This window comes from Cryptomeria japonica, chromosome 4 (assembly GCF_030272615.1).
Source record: "Cryptomeria japonica chromosome 4, Sugi_1.0, whole genome shotgun sequence".
NCBI lineage: Eukaryota > Viridiplantae > Streptophyta > Pinopsida > Cupressales > Cupressaceae > Cryptomeria > Cryptomeria japonica.
The window spans coordinates 280,934,238-280,948,967 of NC_081408.1; the positions used below are offsets into that span (position 1 = coordinate 280,934,238).

General features: G+C 35.8%; 1 protein-coding gene across 1 annotated transcript; it reads left to right on the top strand.

The window, feature by feature from the left end:
* The first annotated feature begins 284 nt into the window (after nt 1-284).
* On the top strand, nt 285-4,297 carry LOC131077331 (pentatricopeptide repeat-containing protein At5g27110). The gene has a single exon (XM_058014812.2). It carries the CDS (start codon nt 412-414, stop codon nt 3,250-3,252), a length of 2,841 nt encoding a protein of 946 aa, XP_057870795.2. The 5' UTR covers nt 285-411; the 3' UTR covers nt 3,253-4,297.
* Nucleotides 4,298-14,730: the final 10,433 nt, after the last annotated feature.

Below are 14,730 nucleotides of genomic sequence, written 5' to 3' on the forward strand. Positions count from 1 at the left end.
ACAATTTCAAGACTATCTCAATCGTCTTGATTTCCTCATCTTAAATCATCAAAATTTAAAGAACTTTCCATAAGAATCAAATTAATCTCTTTTTCATCACCCTAAAAAATATACATTTATTATTTATTATTTTATTCCATTTTCAAATCCCCTCACGTTCACATAATACATATAACAATTATTTCATTCCATTTTCAAATTCCCTCACATTCCCTCAATATATGAACTCTTAAATGTAGAGCTGATGCTGATTGTTTGTTTAATTGCTTTATTTACTAGATTTTTATGTGAAGGATTTATTCCTTCTGCAAATAGAAATAAACCTTCAGCCATTTGACGGCTACTTTAAAAGACATGCTTGTACAGCTTATCGACATTTTGCAGGAAATGTAGTAATTTTTAGCTGCTATAATGCAAATCGTGCGCCTGTCAATTCCTTTACGGCAACCTTTCAAGCCATTCCATGGATGGATTGCCACCATTACAACGGCTATACTCCCATTCAGTTCCAATGATATGCCATATATAACTGCACAAAATTCAATTCGTAGAAATTTTGAAACCTATATTTCTTGCCTGCAATTATGTGCCAACATCAAACAATTGAACCAAACTCATGCCCAGCTCATTATAAATGGATACAAAGACAATACATTTTCAAACGCCAAACTGTTGAACATGTACATGCTACACGGCAGTCTAGAAATTGTTCGCCTGGTTTTTGACAAAATAGAGAACCCAGATACATCCATATGGAATATAATGCTCAGGGCATATGCCAACAATGGTTATTACAAGGAAGTTCTTAATCATTATTACTTGATGAGAGACAGAGGTTTGCAGCCGAACAAATTCACATTCCCCTGTGTTCTCAAAGCATGCGCCGCTTTGTCAGCTCTGCAACAAGGCAGAGAAATTCAGGATGATGTTGTGAGAAGTGGGTTTGAATCCGATGTTTTTGTTTGCAGTGCTCTTGTGACTATGTATGGAAAATGTGGTTGTTTGCATGATGCACGCGATGTATTTGACAAAATGTCTGAAAGACATGTTGTCGCTTGGAATGCCATGATTGCAGGATATGTTCAAAATGAACAATGCTGCGAAGCCTTAGAGATTTTTAGTGAGATGCAGTTGGCAGGTGGATTGGCTGATCCTTTTACAGCGGCTATCATTCTCTCAGCAGTTGCTCAGATGGAAGTTCTGGAACGAACCAAGGAAACCCATGCTTTTGTAGTTAGAAGAGGATTTGAATCGGATGTATTTGTAGGGACTGCTCTGGTAGATGCATATGGAAAATGTGGGAATGTTGAGATTGCACGCCAGGTGTTTGACAACATGCCTCAGCGAAATCTCATATCGTGGAATGCTATGATTGCAGGGTATGGCCGGAATGGAAATCTTTGCGAAGTCTTAGAGCTCTTTAGAAAATTGGAGGGTTGCAGAATGAATCCTAATTTGGCTACCATTTCAACCGTACTCTTGGCTTCTTCCCATGTAGCTGCTCTCAAATCAGGCAGAGAAATACATTCTTATATAAGAAAGAGAGGATTTGAATCAGATGTTTCTGTGGGAAGTGCCCTTGTAAGTATGTATTCAAAATGTAGTTGTGTGGAAGATGCATACAAAGTGTTTGACAACATGTCTCTAGGAGAAGTCGCTTTATGGAATTCAATGATTACAGGATATGTCCAGAATGGATACTTTGATGAGGCCTTGAATCTGTCTACTAAGATGAAAAATCTATGCTTGAAATTTGATTCTATTACTATATCTAGTGTTCTGTCTGCATGTGCCCACTTAGGAGCCTTGTTTCAGGGGAAAGAAATCCATAACTACATAAGAAGAAATGGGTTTGAAGCCAATGTTCATGTTGGGAGTGCCCTTGTAACCATGTACGCTAAATGTGACTGTATAGAGGAGGCACACTACGTGTTTAATAGCATTGATAAAAAAGATGTAGTCTTGTGGAGTGGCATTATTTCGGGGTTTGCACAGTGCAAGCATCCCAAGAAGGCTTTGAAATGCTTTCAGGAAATGGTATTTACAGGACAAAAACCTGATTCAGATACCATTGCAAGTGTTCTTTCAGCTTGTGCTCAGTCAACAGCTCTGAAACAAGGAAAAGAGATTCACAACTATATTATCAGAAATCAAATTACATTAGATGTTTTCGTCGGTAGCGCTCTAGTTGACATGTATGCAAAATGCGGGATCGTAGAATTAGCACAGAGGGTGTTCAGCAGCATGCCTTACAGAAATGTGGTCTCCTGGAATGCAATGATTGCAGGATATTCCCAAAATGGACATATGGAGGAAGCTTGGCAATGCTTTTGTGAACTGCAACTGACAGAAGGGAAATGTGACTCGGTAACAATGGTGGAAATTCTTCCAGTATGTACTTTCTTAGCCGCATTACAGCAGGGTAAAGAGATTCACGCTTACACATATCGAAGGGGATTCCTTTCAGATGTTTTTGTCGGTCACGCTCTCATAGATATGTATGCCAAATGTGGTAGCATTAACTATGCACGCCAGGTGTTTGACAGAATGCCTCTAACTGATACAGTTGTATGGAATATCATGATAGCAGCATATGGAATGCATGGGTACGCTCAGGAAGCTCTAACACTCTTTCACCAAATGCAGCACAGCGGTATTTTGCCAGATCAAATCACATTCATCACTATTCTGTCTTCATGCAGCCATGCAGGCCTAGTAGACAAAGGTTATGAGTATTTTAATTGCATGACTAAAGATTACCATCTCCTGCCCAGGATGGAGCATTTTGTATGTATGGTTGACCTTCTAGGACGTGCAGGATTCTTGGATGATGCATATGGCTTTATACAAAATATGGCATTCAAAGCTGATGCTGGGGTGTGGGGAGCATTACTTGGTGCTTGCAGAATTCATTGCAACGTAGAGCTGGGAGAATTAGCAGCAAAACAGCTGTTTGAGTTAGATCCTGAGCATACCGGATATTATGTACTTCTATCTAACATATATTCCCGGGCTGGTAGGTGGGATGATGCAGCAAGATTGAGAATAATGATGAAAGACAAGGGATTGAAAAAGAGTCCAGGGTGGAGTTGGATTAAAGCCAAGAATAAGGTCCATCTATTTATCATAGGAGACAGATCACATCCGGAATCAGAGAAAATCTATGCGAAACTGAAAAGCTTGCATGATCAGATGCGGGATGCAGGGTATGTGCCAGACACAAGTTTTGTTTTGCATAATGTTGAGGAATAAAATCGAATTGTGCACACTTTCACAAACAATGGTAAAAAAGCAGGCGATTGGCTGGTCTTAGTAATTGATTCTCAGGTAGACCTATTGTGATCACTACACTAAAATGCAGAGTGTAGTAAGCGATGTGAACAGAATCAATCATTATCTAATATCATTTTGGGGAAATCGGCTGTGCTAATATCGAATCAATTTCAGTGAGCCATATTTCCTGAGGAACAACCTATCAACGTACACGAATCTATCTTTCATGAGGATGAATCATCCATTTATCATTTATACATCTAGGTGGTGTTCATAAATGTGAACCACAGAGACTTTGAGGGAGTCACTTATCCTGGTTCTAATTGGGCTTAAGCACGCTTAGACAATAATGTTACATATCATGCACTTTAGAACACTAAGAATCAGTCGATTTAAGATGGGATGCTTTCTCGTCAGAATTATTGTGGGTGCCAACTTAAACAAAATAATGGATATTCGATTTACACAGTAACTATCACATATGAAGTGCTGTGCATATTCTTGAGCAGACAGTTTGGATATTTTAGCAAACTTGACAACAATGATGAGAGGCAGATTCAATTTGTCAATATGAAACCGAATTAAACACAAGAATATGAATTCATGTTCTTTGTAGAAGCATGTGTGCAGATCAGAAAAACTGTGTAATATAGGAGAGAATGAATATCAGATGGGGGGAGGATATAACTGTCTTGCACCTAATGTGGAAGAGGAAAGAGATAAATTTCTAAATGTATTATCTGCAAGCAAGCAGAGTTAGAAATTATTGTACGACTTAGCAATGCGAGACCAAGTTAGTCTGTAATATAGTGGACTACAAAAGCTTGCGAAAAAGGTAACATATTTGATGGTGGACTGCGTTCTTGTGGGAGTTATTGTGGATTATATCTGTGGGTAGCATTTTTTAAATTTACCTCCTAACAATTACATATCAAATTTCCAAAGCAGGTCTTTTTAGTAATGTGAGGATGAAGCATGTCTGGTCTGCATTTTTATTGGATCAAACTTTTTGGGGTTTTATTATACTGACATCAGCATGATAGATTATCCATTTACTGCACATTTATGGTTTGTGAATTAATAGTTAATATTTTATTCCTGTCATAATTAAATTTAAAAAGAAATGCATTTGTTGATTAATTGAAGTATTTACATTGGGATTCGCAATTGTCAGTACAAGTAAGGGCCAAATTGAAGTACTTTTGCAATTTACAAATATGGCTCAAGCAATTTACACCAATATTTACTTTCTTATGAGCGTTACAATACTTAATATTTTAGGAATATTAGTATTTTAAATAACAACTTCAGATATTCATATAACCATTAGTAGCCAGTATTTTGCCAGATACAGTCAAACGCCTTAGGAAGCTCTTAACAAATAATATAACCAACTTCAGATATAATCATTACTAGCCGGATATTGACGAAAACTGATGCTACAATCTTGAACATCCAGTTGTCCTGCAGAAATTAAATTCTTTTTGAGTTGAAACGTGTGTTTAACATCTCACAGCAGCAAACTATTTTTATTTTTTATTCTCAATAAAACATCGCTTTTGTTGACACTATCACAAAGTTTATTGTCAGCAAGATTACTCTCTCGATAGATTTTGAAAAACTCCTGATGCGATGTAACATGAAAAGAGGCTCCAGAATCTAACACCCAAACACTTGCAGTAGCTTCTCCAATGGACAAGGCTTGCCACAATATCAACAACTACCATTTCTACTTCTGGACTTCAACCTCTTGTTGGACTTTGATCTTCCTGTGGTTATATATTCCTCGTTCTTGTGATCTGCCCCTGTTGTCGGTTATCAAGACGTCTCCCAAGAAAGTTCCTTGATTCTTCCTCCTCATATCCTCCCTACGAAGAGTCCCAACAACATTATCAAATTTTAATACACTTTCCTTCTTGCCATACACCAAGTTGTTGATAGCCATCACAACTCCTTCCCAGCTATCGGGTAGAGAGCACAATAACAAAATGGCCTTGATTTCATCATCTAGGTTTATCCTCACAGAAATTAATTGGCTGATCAATGTTTTAAATTCATTTAAATGGTTTGACACATTACCTCCTTCTTTCGTCTTCAAGTTTTACAATTTTTTCATGAGAAAAACTTTATTTGATACGGAAACCATCTGATATATATCAGACAACTTTTCCCACAATCCTTTCGCTGTTTTCTCTGTTGCAACATTAAATAACACATTACTGGATAAAGAAAGGGTAATTGTCGCCATTGCCTTCCTATCTAATTTCTCCCATTCTTCATCAGCCATTGCAGTTGGCTTCTTTGCTTTGCCTTCCAGTGTAATTGAGAGATCTCTCTGAATCAACAGCGCTTCCATTTGCAACTTCCACATTCCAAAGTTTTGTACCGAGAATTTTTTATTTCTCCATTTATTTGCCTCTTCCATCTATCATGAATTTCTTCACAATTTTTCGTTCAGCTTCTCCTTGGCCTTGATAGAATTGTTAGTAGTAAAAGCAGGGAAAATAAATATAAATTTAGATTTTTAAACAGGAAATAGTTGTACTAGAGTAATAAATTCAGAACACTCATCGTAGTGGCTACTTATACAGGAAAAGAAATGGAAACTTTGTTTTATTAACTCTGCTACATTGTTACAGTTACAGCAGCATCCACATATCTTGCATATTACATTATAAGCATTATTTGAAGTCTCCAAAGTAAATGAAGAGACAAGGAACTTGAACGATCCAAGTCTGTTGGACTTCACACCCAACAGGAAGAACAAGAGACATCGTTTAGAGTTCCATTTAAAGATCGTTTAGGAAGATCAAGAGATATGAGTTTAAAGATTAAAAAATCAATGTAAATTTCAAATTCTTTGAAACTAGCTAGTTGATATGAAAATCCTTTATTAATGACTCTCTTTGTAATCGGACTTTTCAGCCTCCCATGCAGTTCTGCTTCTTATATTAACCTAAACAAAAGGCATAAATGTTGTGCATCTGTTTAGCTGTGACTGGTCAATGCTTTCATGGGTTTTTGGTCCAATTTTTGAGTTTTGGGTTTCCTTGAATACTTGATGGCACCGCCTCTTCTCTGCAATTGTTTCTATTTTTCTTGTTCATGACTCTCATTCCTACAGGGATGTGACTGTTGAGATGGGCATTACGATGGAATATTCCTCTACTGCCTTAGATGTTCATTCCTTTGCACCTCCCCAATCTTGGAGAATGGCAATGATCTTTGAATGGTTCAGCTATGGGACGAGTCTCCTGCTGTTGACATTCCCGTTGGGAAATTAACAAAATTGTTTATCAATTATTTTGAGAAAGCTCTTGGCAAGTTTACAGGGGCTTGGCCCTCTTACAAGTTTCTGGTCAGGAGATTAAAGGTCCAACGTGATATTGACATTTTTTTGCGTGACAGGGGCTTCTTCATTACAATCTTTACAGTCAAAAAGGAGAAAGATTTTATATTTAGTAATAGCTCTTGATTTACTAACAATATGTTCTTGGATTAGTCGGGAATTGATTTGGATCCAATAGAAGAAACACCCTTTTTGGGTGCTGGTCTAGGTAATGCTTCATTTACAATAGTTAATGGTATTGGGACAGATAAAATGTGAGGTTTCTAAAGAAAATAGTGTTTCAATTGTGTAAGTATATTCATGTTTTTAATTAAAGGGGGGTAAAAATTTATTCAACACAAAGAAAATAGGGGCAAAAGTCTTTCAAAGAATAGAACATAAAACAATGCTATGAGCATGAAGAACCTTATCCACAATATTCCACCCATTCTTTTGATCAAAAGTCTATTTGGTTAGGCAATACGTGACTCCATTACACTCCCTAGAAATGCGAGTAAAAATAAAAGATTGCAAAAAACAATACAACCATAAAATTTGTTGAACAACTATAACTAAGTATATCCATGTTGAAATTGATCTCTTTGATGGATTTTTTTGAGTTTATTAATTTGGAACTTAAAGTATGTGAATACTCTCAAAAGATTTATCATGAAAGCAATGAATATATGTTCTATGGGTATGGCCTAAAAAGTCTTAAATTTAAGTGAAAATAGCTTTCAAGAAATTTAGAAAGAAACATCATGATAAAAGGAAATCTAAATTATTTTATTAAAAATCCCTCTTAATTCAATGCATTTTTTTTTTAATCATATTTCTAGATGCGACTCTTATGAATATAGGTGCTTCTACAGATATGACTTTTGAAGAGGTAGTATAAGAAGAAATCGGTGGTTCAAAAAGGTATTTTGTCTAAGTAGTTGATTTTCAAGTCTTATTCACATTAGTATAAGTTAAGTTTATTTAGGTTATGTGTTTTTTTTTCAAGTCATAAAATTAAGACACATGTCATGGTCTACTTTAATCTTATCTAGGGTTTCATATGTGCCTTTATAACAGGGGTTTCGTGTTATATATTGTAATTATCATTATTTTGCATCTAATGAAATCTCAAACTTCATAGCAAACTAGTTGCTTCTCTTTTGCAAAATGGTGTATTTATAATGTCTCACTTGAATGTTTAATATTTCGAAGGGAATATATCTAAATATCCAATAAGTTTATTTTTGAATTTCTATAGAATTATATATACATTAGAAACTATACTTTTTCCAATTAGTATTTCTAATAATTAATCAAATATACACAATAAAATATCTCTTATAAAGATAGCAAAAATATTTGTTGATGAACATTTAATGTTACTAACTTGAAATTTAATAATGTCTACTTGAAGATGAGTCAACTTAACACAATGGTGATTCCCATGTGAAATCACTCTTGAGAAATTGTGGGTTTTTGTCCTCCAAATCCTATCATGAAGGATTTTATCCTTAGGTTAATTGGACCAAAGTTCCATTCTCCAAAGGACTAATAATTAAATAATAAAAGATGTATTCTTTGGATTACCTTGATGAAATAGCTTTGTTGACTAATAGACAACTGAGAGAGGGGAGGGAGGAGGGTGAATTAAACTCAATCTTAGATCTAATAATAAAGCATGAAAGCATAAATCAACAACACATCAAGAACACATATAACACCAAGATTTTTTATGTGGAAAACCCGGTCAAGGGAAAAACCACGATGGAAACCTACCCACAATATGTTGATACTTTGTTAGAAGTATATGAAATATTGCAATGGGGAATGCACATGCATTCAAACACACTGCCTAGAGCTCACTGCTTAGAAACAAGAAAGGGCTACGACCCTACGGAAGACTCACTGTCTTACAAATACATTCAGATTATATCTGGAAGATCATGAATTAATAAAATAGCCTCTCCTAATGCCTAGTTAAGCGAGGAAGGTGAATTAGTTGTCTCACAAACTCACACAAATTAAACTTAATCTGAGATCTAATAATAAAGCATGAAAGCATAAATCAACAACACATCAAGAACACATATAACACCAAGATTTTTGATGTGGAAAACCCGGTCAAGGGAAAAACCACGATGGGAACCTACCCACAATATGTTGATACTTTGTTAGAAGTATATGAAATATTACAATGGGGAATGCACATGCATTCAGACACACTCCCTAGAGCTCACTGCTTAGAAACAAGAAAAGGCTACGACCCTGTGGAAGACTTGTTGTCTTACAAATACATTTGGATTACATCTGGAAGATCATGAATTGATAAAATAGCATCTCCTAATGCCTGGTTACAGTTCCTGTTAAGCACATAACAACTCTCTCTCTCTCACTTCTTCTCTGCCTCTGAAAGATGTATTCATTCAGCGCACATACATTCTGATTCTCATCCTTACACTTGCACAATTACAAAGATATTACATTTATTTATACATGACATCAACCTCATTAAGGTCGACTCAACACACATCACCTAATTACAAAAACATAACCATACACCCTACAAAATCAAATGCAGACCAAGCAATGTTGGCTAAGACATAACACGGACCCATATCACACGCCTTGAATATGAAACACTTCCAAGAATTATGCATCGAACATCTGCAACACGCTACAAGCATTTGGTCAACCACAAATCTTAAGAACACCAACGTACCAGATAAAATCATCAATAACGCGCACAATGATCAATGTGGGCCACTAACACAAAAGGCACACGATCCAGAAACATCCACAAGCATCATGAATCACCACCGCCACATCCGCAACAACTCAAATTACTAGAATCAGATCATCATTATACCGAACTTCAAGAACACTAACTGGAATAACTGTCAATCTAGAAAAATAACTTGTGGAGCTCCAAACCGCGAACCAATTGAATTCAAGATACACATAAACGTCCCAAACATTCCTTCAAATCTGCAAATCAAGATGTTACAATGTAGAGCAATACAGATCAAAATACTGAACACTTGGGCGCCACTGAACACTAGAAAAACCAACAACAACACAAATATCCATATCTTACTCAAATCTTCATGCGGACCTCTGAGAATTATACTAAATCATCTATACACAATCCTTTGAAAAGCCTTTAATCAGCAAACTTTGATCATCACCATACAAAACAAACCAACTCATAGAACTCATTGCATTACCACCACAAACAACGAAATATGTTGACATCAATGACAACACATCTCTCAAACATCCTCAAATATCTCTCAAGCACATATCTGCAGCATACTATCAGTAATCTCCAACATACCTCTCCTTGATTGGTGTCTCATATATATATATTTCCTTCACTAGTCATGATTCTTCATATGCCCCTTGTTAAGAACACAAATATACTGGGGGGGGTGAATCAATATATGAAAATTCCAAGTTAATACAACAGTAATTATCATTAATAACTTCTTCAAATATCACAAAAATAGATAAGCAAGAAGCAATGAAACATCAACGCAAAGAACACCATATTTACATGAAAACACGAAAGAAAGAAAAACCATGGGGAGAATAGCTTCTTAGATCTACTACCCAAATCAATAGGCACCAACCTACAAGAGACACCAATGCCCAATGAGATTTGTAGGCACCAACCTACCAAAGACACCAATGCCCAATGACATTTGCAAACACTAACCTACAAAAGACACCAATCCCCTAATCCAAGATTTGAGGACCCAATCAGAATATGAGACACCAATCTCAATTACATCAAGATATACAAAAGATATGTTATACAAACCTTCAAGACTGAACCCTTGGCATCTTCCTAATTTGATTTGCTTCAAAACACCATCACATTATGCGTGGGATCTTTAATTAAGTAACCTCGTTGAATAGATAGCTTGCACTACTTTTGTTGGTTATCAATTCTATACTGAAGAGATTTTGAATATATTAAGAGAGCGAGGGGTGAATCAGACCAAACAAACTCTTTTGCAATCAGTCAAAAGACAAGTTATTATAGGACTCTACTTCTTAGTCATTATTTTGTTGTCAATTAGAAGAATAATCCTCTTCCTTGTTTAAAGGAATGAAGGGACACATATTAGATGGTTGTTTTTGATTAAGGTAAAAGCAGGTTTTGAAGGGGCCCCAAAACCCTTTACAAGCAGAACTTAAATAGCAAAACGACAAGAAACAAAAGAGGACATGCCTACGAAAAAATAGCAAAAAACCAGAGAAAACCGGAAAAAGCCCCACAAAGCCAGCAGGCCATCCAGAGTCCAGAAGATACTAGTTGATATTTTCCAGAGCTTTTGCCAGAGTGTTGCTAATTTCATGCAGCTCTTTGATGTTATCCCTAAGATTAGGGAGATTCTTTGCAAGAGCAGCCACAACATTCTTGACACTGGCCCTGGTCCTCTTCGCAGTGCCACCCACCGGAGTAGCATCACCGCTACCAGTCTGGATGGTCTCTTCATCCAAGTCAAGATCCACAACCGGTTTTGGAGTGTCACAGACCTTAGCGATATTCTCCAGGTTTTTAATGACAACAGAAAGGAAAATCAGGATAACGCCCATAAGATTTTTCATTGCTTCCTTCCCATCTTCCAGCAATTTAACCTTATCCTCCATATTCTGCTTCCAATTTAGCTGCTCTCTGTTTTCATCCTCCCTCTTCTCATCCATGTTTTTCCCCTTTTTAGCCAGGTTCTTCAGGTGCTCATAGGTCCATCTATCGAAGTCCATTCTCGTCTCAAAGAGTTTCTTGAGGTTATCCAAGATTAGCCCTTTACCCGCACTTTCCTTATCCTCGCTAACCCTGTCCTTAGTCCGGTCCTTCTCAGAATATTTGTTTGTTCCCCTCTCGGAGTTCACATCCGTCTCCTCATTATCCTTGAAATCCACTTATTCCATCAAATGGCTATTGTCCTTACCAAGGCAATCACTTATATATTAGATGGTTGTTACAGAGTCAATTAGCTTATATATTTGAATTTGTAATCAAACAAAGAGTAGTAGAGATTGATTAGGATTAGAGAGTCGTCATTTTGTAGTTGTGCTAATTTTAATAGAAGTAGAAAATTGTATTTTCAAGGAAGAAAGCTACTTGTGTATGAAGTTTTGAGCACTTGGCAAAGACTGTGAATTATCTAAGCAAGGGCCGCTTATGGTATTTTACATGTTTGATAGTAATAGTAGGGGAACCCACAACAAGTTGATGTGTTAATACCCAGTTTCTTGTAGCCATTGTTCTACAGTTAGATTTATTTTTAACACTATTATGTTTCCAATTATATTTCTTTCTTTCAGTCAATTTTCTATACACAACTAATAGAATATAGCTTAGAGAATCTCATAGTGCACATACAATGCTAACCCATTTCAAGTATACGTCCCTGGGTTGATAAGTAAATGTAGCTTCTAGTCCATAAAGGGTTGCTCAAATTGGATAACTAGATTCCCTAAGTTGTGAAAGCTATTAGACCAACACCGAATCTCAAGTGGATATAGGAGCCTCGACAAGAGTTGGGGTTTGTAAAAATCATACAAGAAATGTGAATCAAACTCATCCAAACCCTACTTAGGGCAAATGAAAGTCACACATCTTCTACAATCAAGAGGCACACATGGACATGTAAGAGAATTCGAGCTGAAAAAACATAGAAACCCTAATGCCTCCCTTACCTATTGTGAAATGATGGGGAGGAACACCTACAAGGCTACACCAAGCAAACAACAACAAACAAGAAAAGGATGGTGGTGTAGAAGCTGGTAGGGTTTCTCCTGAACACAAAACACAAAAGAACATGAATAAAACACATGAAAAATAGAAAAAAAAAATGATAGAAAACTCTACTGATGGTATCGCAAAGGGATAAGCCCAAAGCCCAACTAGGTTTGTAATGATCCCTATGGGTCACTTGATCTCACTCACACATGATACAACTCCTCTGTCACTCAAAACCCAAGAAGAGAGCTCAAGTGCCATGAAAATAAATAAAAAATGAGCCTCGAACTTGTATTTTTATTAGGTTCAAATGCATTAAATGCACCTCAAGGTGGTAGGTAGGGTTCAAACCCTTTGTCGAGGGTCAGGGGTTGGGGGTGTTAGGTATGTATGGAGATATACATACTTGGCACACTTGATGCTCACTCCCCAAAAGAGGGCATTGGGAGTCAGGCGATGCCTGTAAGACCAACACAAAGGGAACAAGTGGGGATCAAGGGTCAAGGGTACTAAGCCCCATGAAACAAGTAGATGACACCCAACCCCAATATTCACAAGCTCGAAAAGGACAAGTTAAGGGAAGGAAATGAAAGAGAAAGAAAATTAAGAAAGAAAGAAACAAACAAACAAACAAAAGAGAGGGGAGAAAAAGGCAAGGCACAAAAGAAAAAAGTGGGTCCCAACTTTCTCAAGTGAAAAAGTGGGGCATGAGTTGTGAAGAAACAACATTTACAACTCATTAAAATTTACGTAAGTTAGGAATGGGTATCCCATACTTAACCAATTTATAACCTTGTATCCAATAAGCTTCATTTGTTAATCGATCTTTCCATCATATAAGATACCACATATATTCATTTTCCCTTTTTCACTTAATCACTCAAGAATCAATCACCTTGTCAATCTATTCAAACTTTTTCTCAAGTAAATATGTTTTCCACTCAAGTGCATCATAAAAATATAAATATGCATTATCTTTCATACTTGATTCTCCCCCATAATACTTATACAAATAAATAACATTAAAGATGGAAGAAATACCAATACCAGCTAGAACTTGTATCTCATAAGAATTTAATGAAAATTTTCTTAGTATCTTGCAAGGTTCTATCCTTTTCTATTTTAGTTTAGTAGATGTTACCTGTGAGAACCTTTCCTCACATAAATGTATCATCAATGAATCACCAACCTAAAATTATTGAAATCTCCTATGTATATTAACATGTTCTTTGTATTTAATGGAATTTTTTTACAAATCTTCTTTTGCTTCTACATGAAAATCATGAATATACTAACCAAAATATTTAGGCACAAACACTTTTTCCACTTCAATCAACACTATCTCTCAACTCATCAACACCCCTAGAGCTATATCCATAAACAATATTAAAAGGATTTTTTTCTACACTCTTATTAACTAAATTATTATAGGAAAACTCTACTTGAGCCAATACTATGTCCCACTAGGTTGGTTTATCACCTATTAAACATTTTAGTAAACAAATCAAACTCCTATTCACAACTTTCATTTGAACATCAGTCTAGGGATGGTATGTTGAGCTAAAGCTCAATTTTGTACCTATTTTCTTTCACAAGGTATGCCAAAAATGTACAACAAACTTTATGTCATGGTTTGAAACATACTTTTAGGCAAACCATGTAGCCTAACAGCTTCTTTGAAAAATAATACAACAATATGAGATGCACCATTACACTTTCAACATAGAATAAAATGAACCATATTTGGAAATTTGTCTACAACAACAAAAATGGGATCATTACCTCTTTGTGTTTGAGGCAATCCCAAAATAAAGTCCATACTAATTTAATGTTATTAGCCTATTTTTCACCTCACATTAATAAAATAACTAAATAATTTTAATATTTAATAATGGCTATATTCCCTCTAACAAATTTTGAGAATAAAGTGGTAAATGCATTTTTCCTCCACATTCCTATAGTTGCAACAACTTACTATTTTTTGTAAATTCCTACTAACTTTTCATTAACAAGAAACCTCATCATGGCCCTTAATTCTCTCCTCAATCCTAGGAAAGTATTCTCATTCATTCCCCATCATTGATTTTGATATCACATCTTGATCATCCATTGTCCTCCCAAAAAATATATAAATTGACACACCATCATATGCATTTCATCAAATTCATTTTAAGCTAACTATGTGTAGTACCCCTGCCCTAATCAATTCTAATTTCAGTTTGAACTTGGTTAGTTTATCATGTTACAATGTTATAGTCAGATGTTTTGATTATTGTGCGTACTAGTTAATGTGGTTTTCGCATCAATTTGTATGCAACCTTATTAGTTCTCTTGATTTGTGTTATTAATATCAGGCTAACACTTTTATTAAATAAAT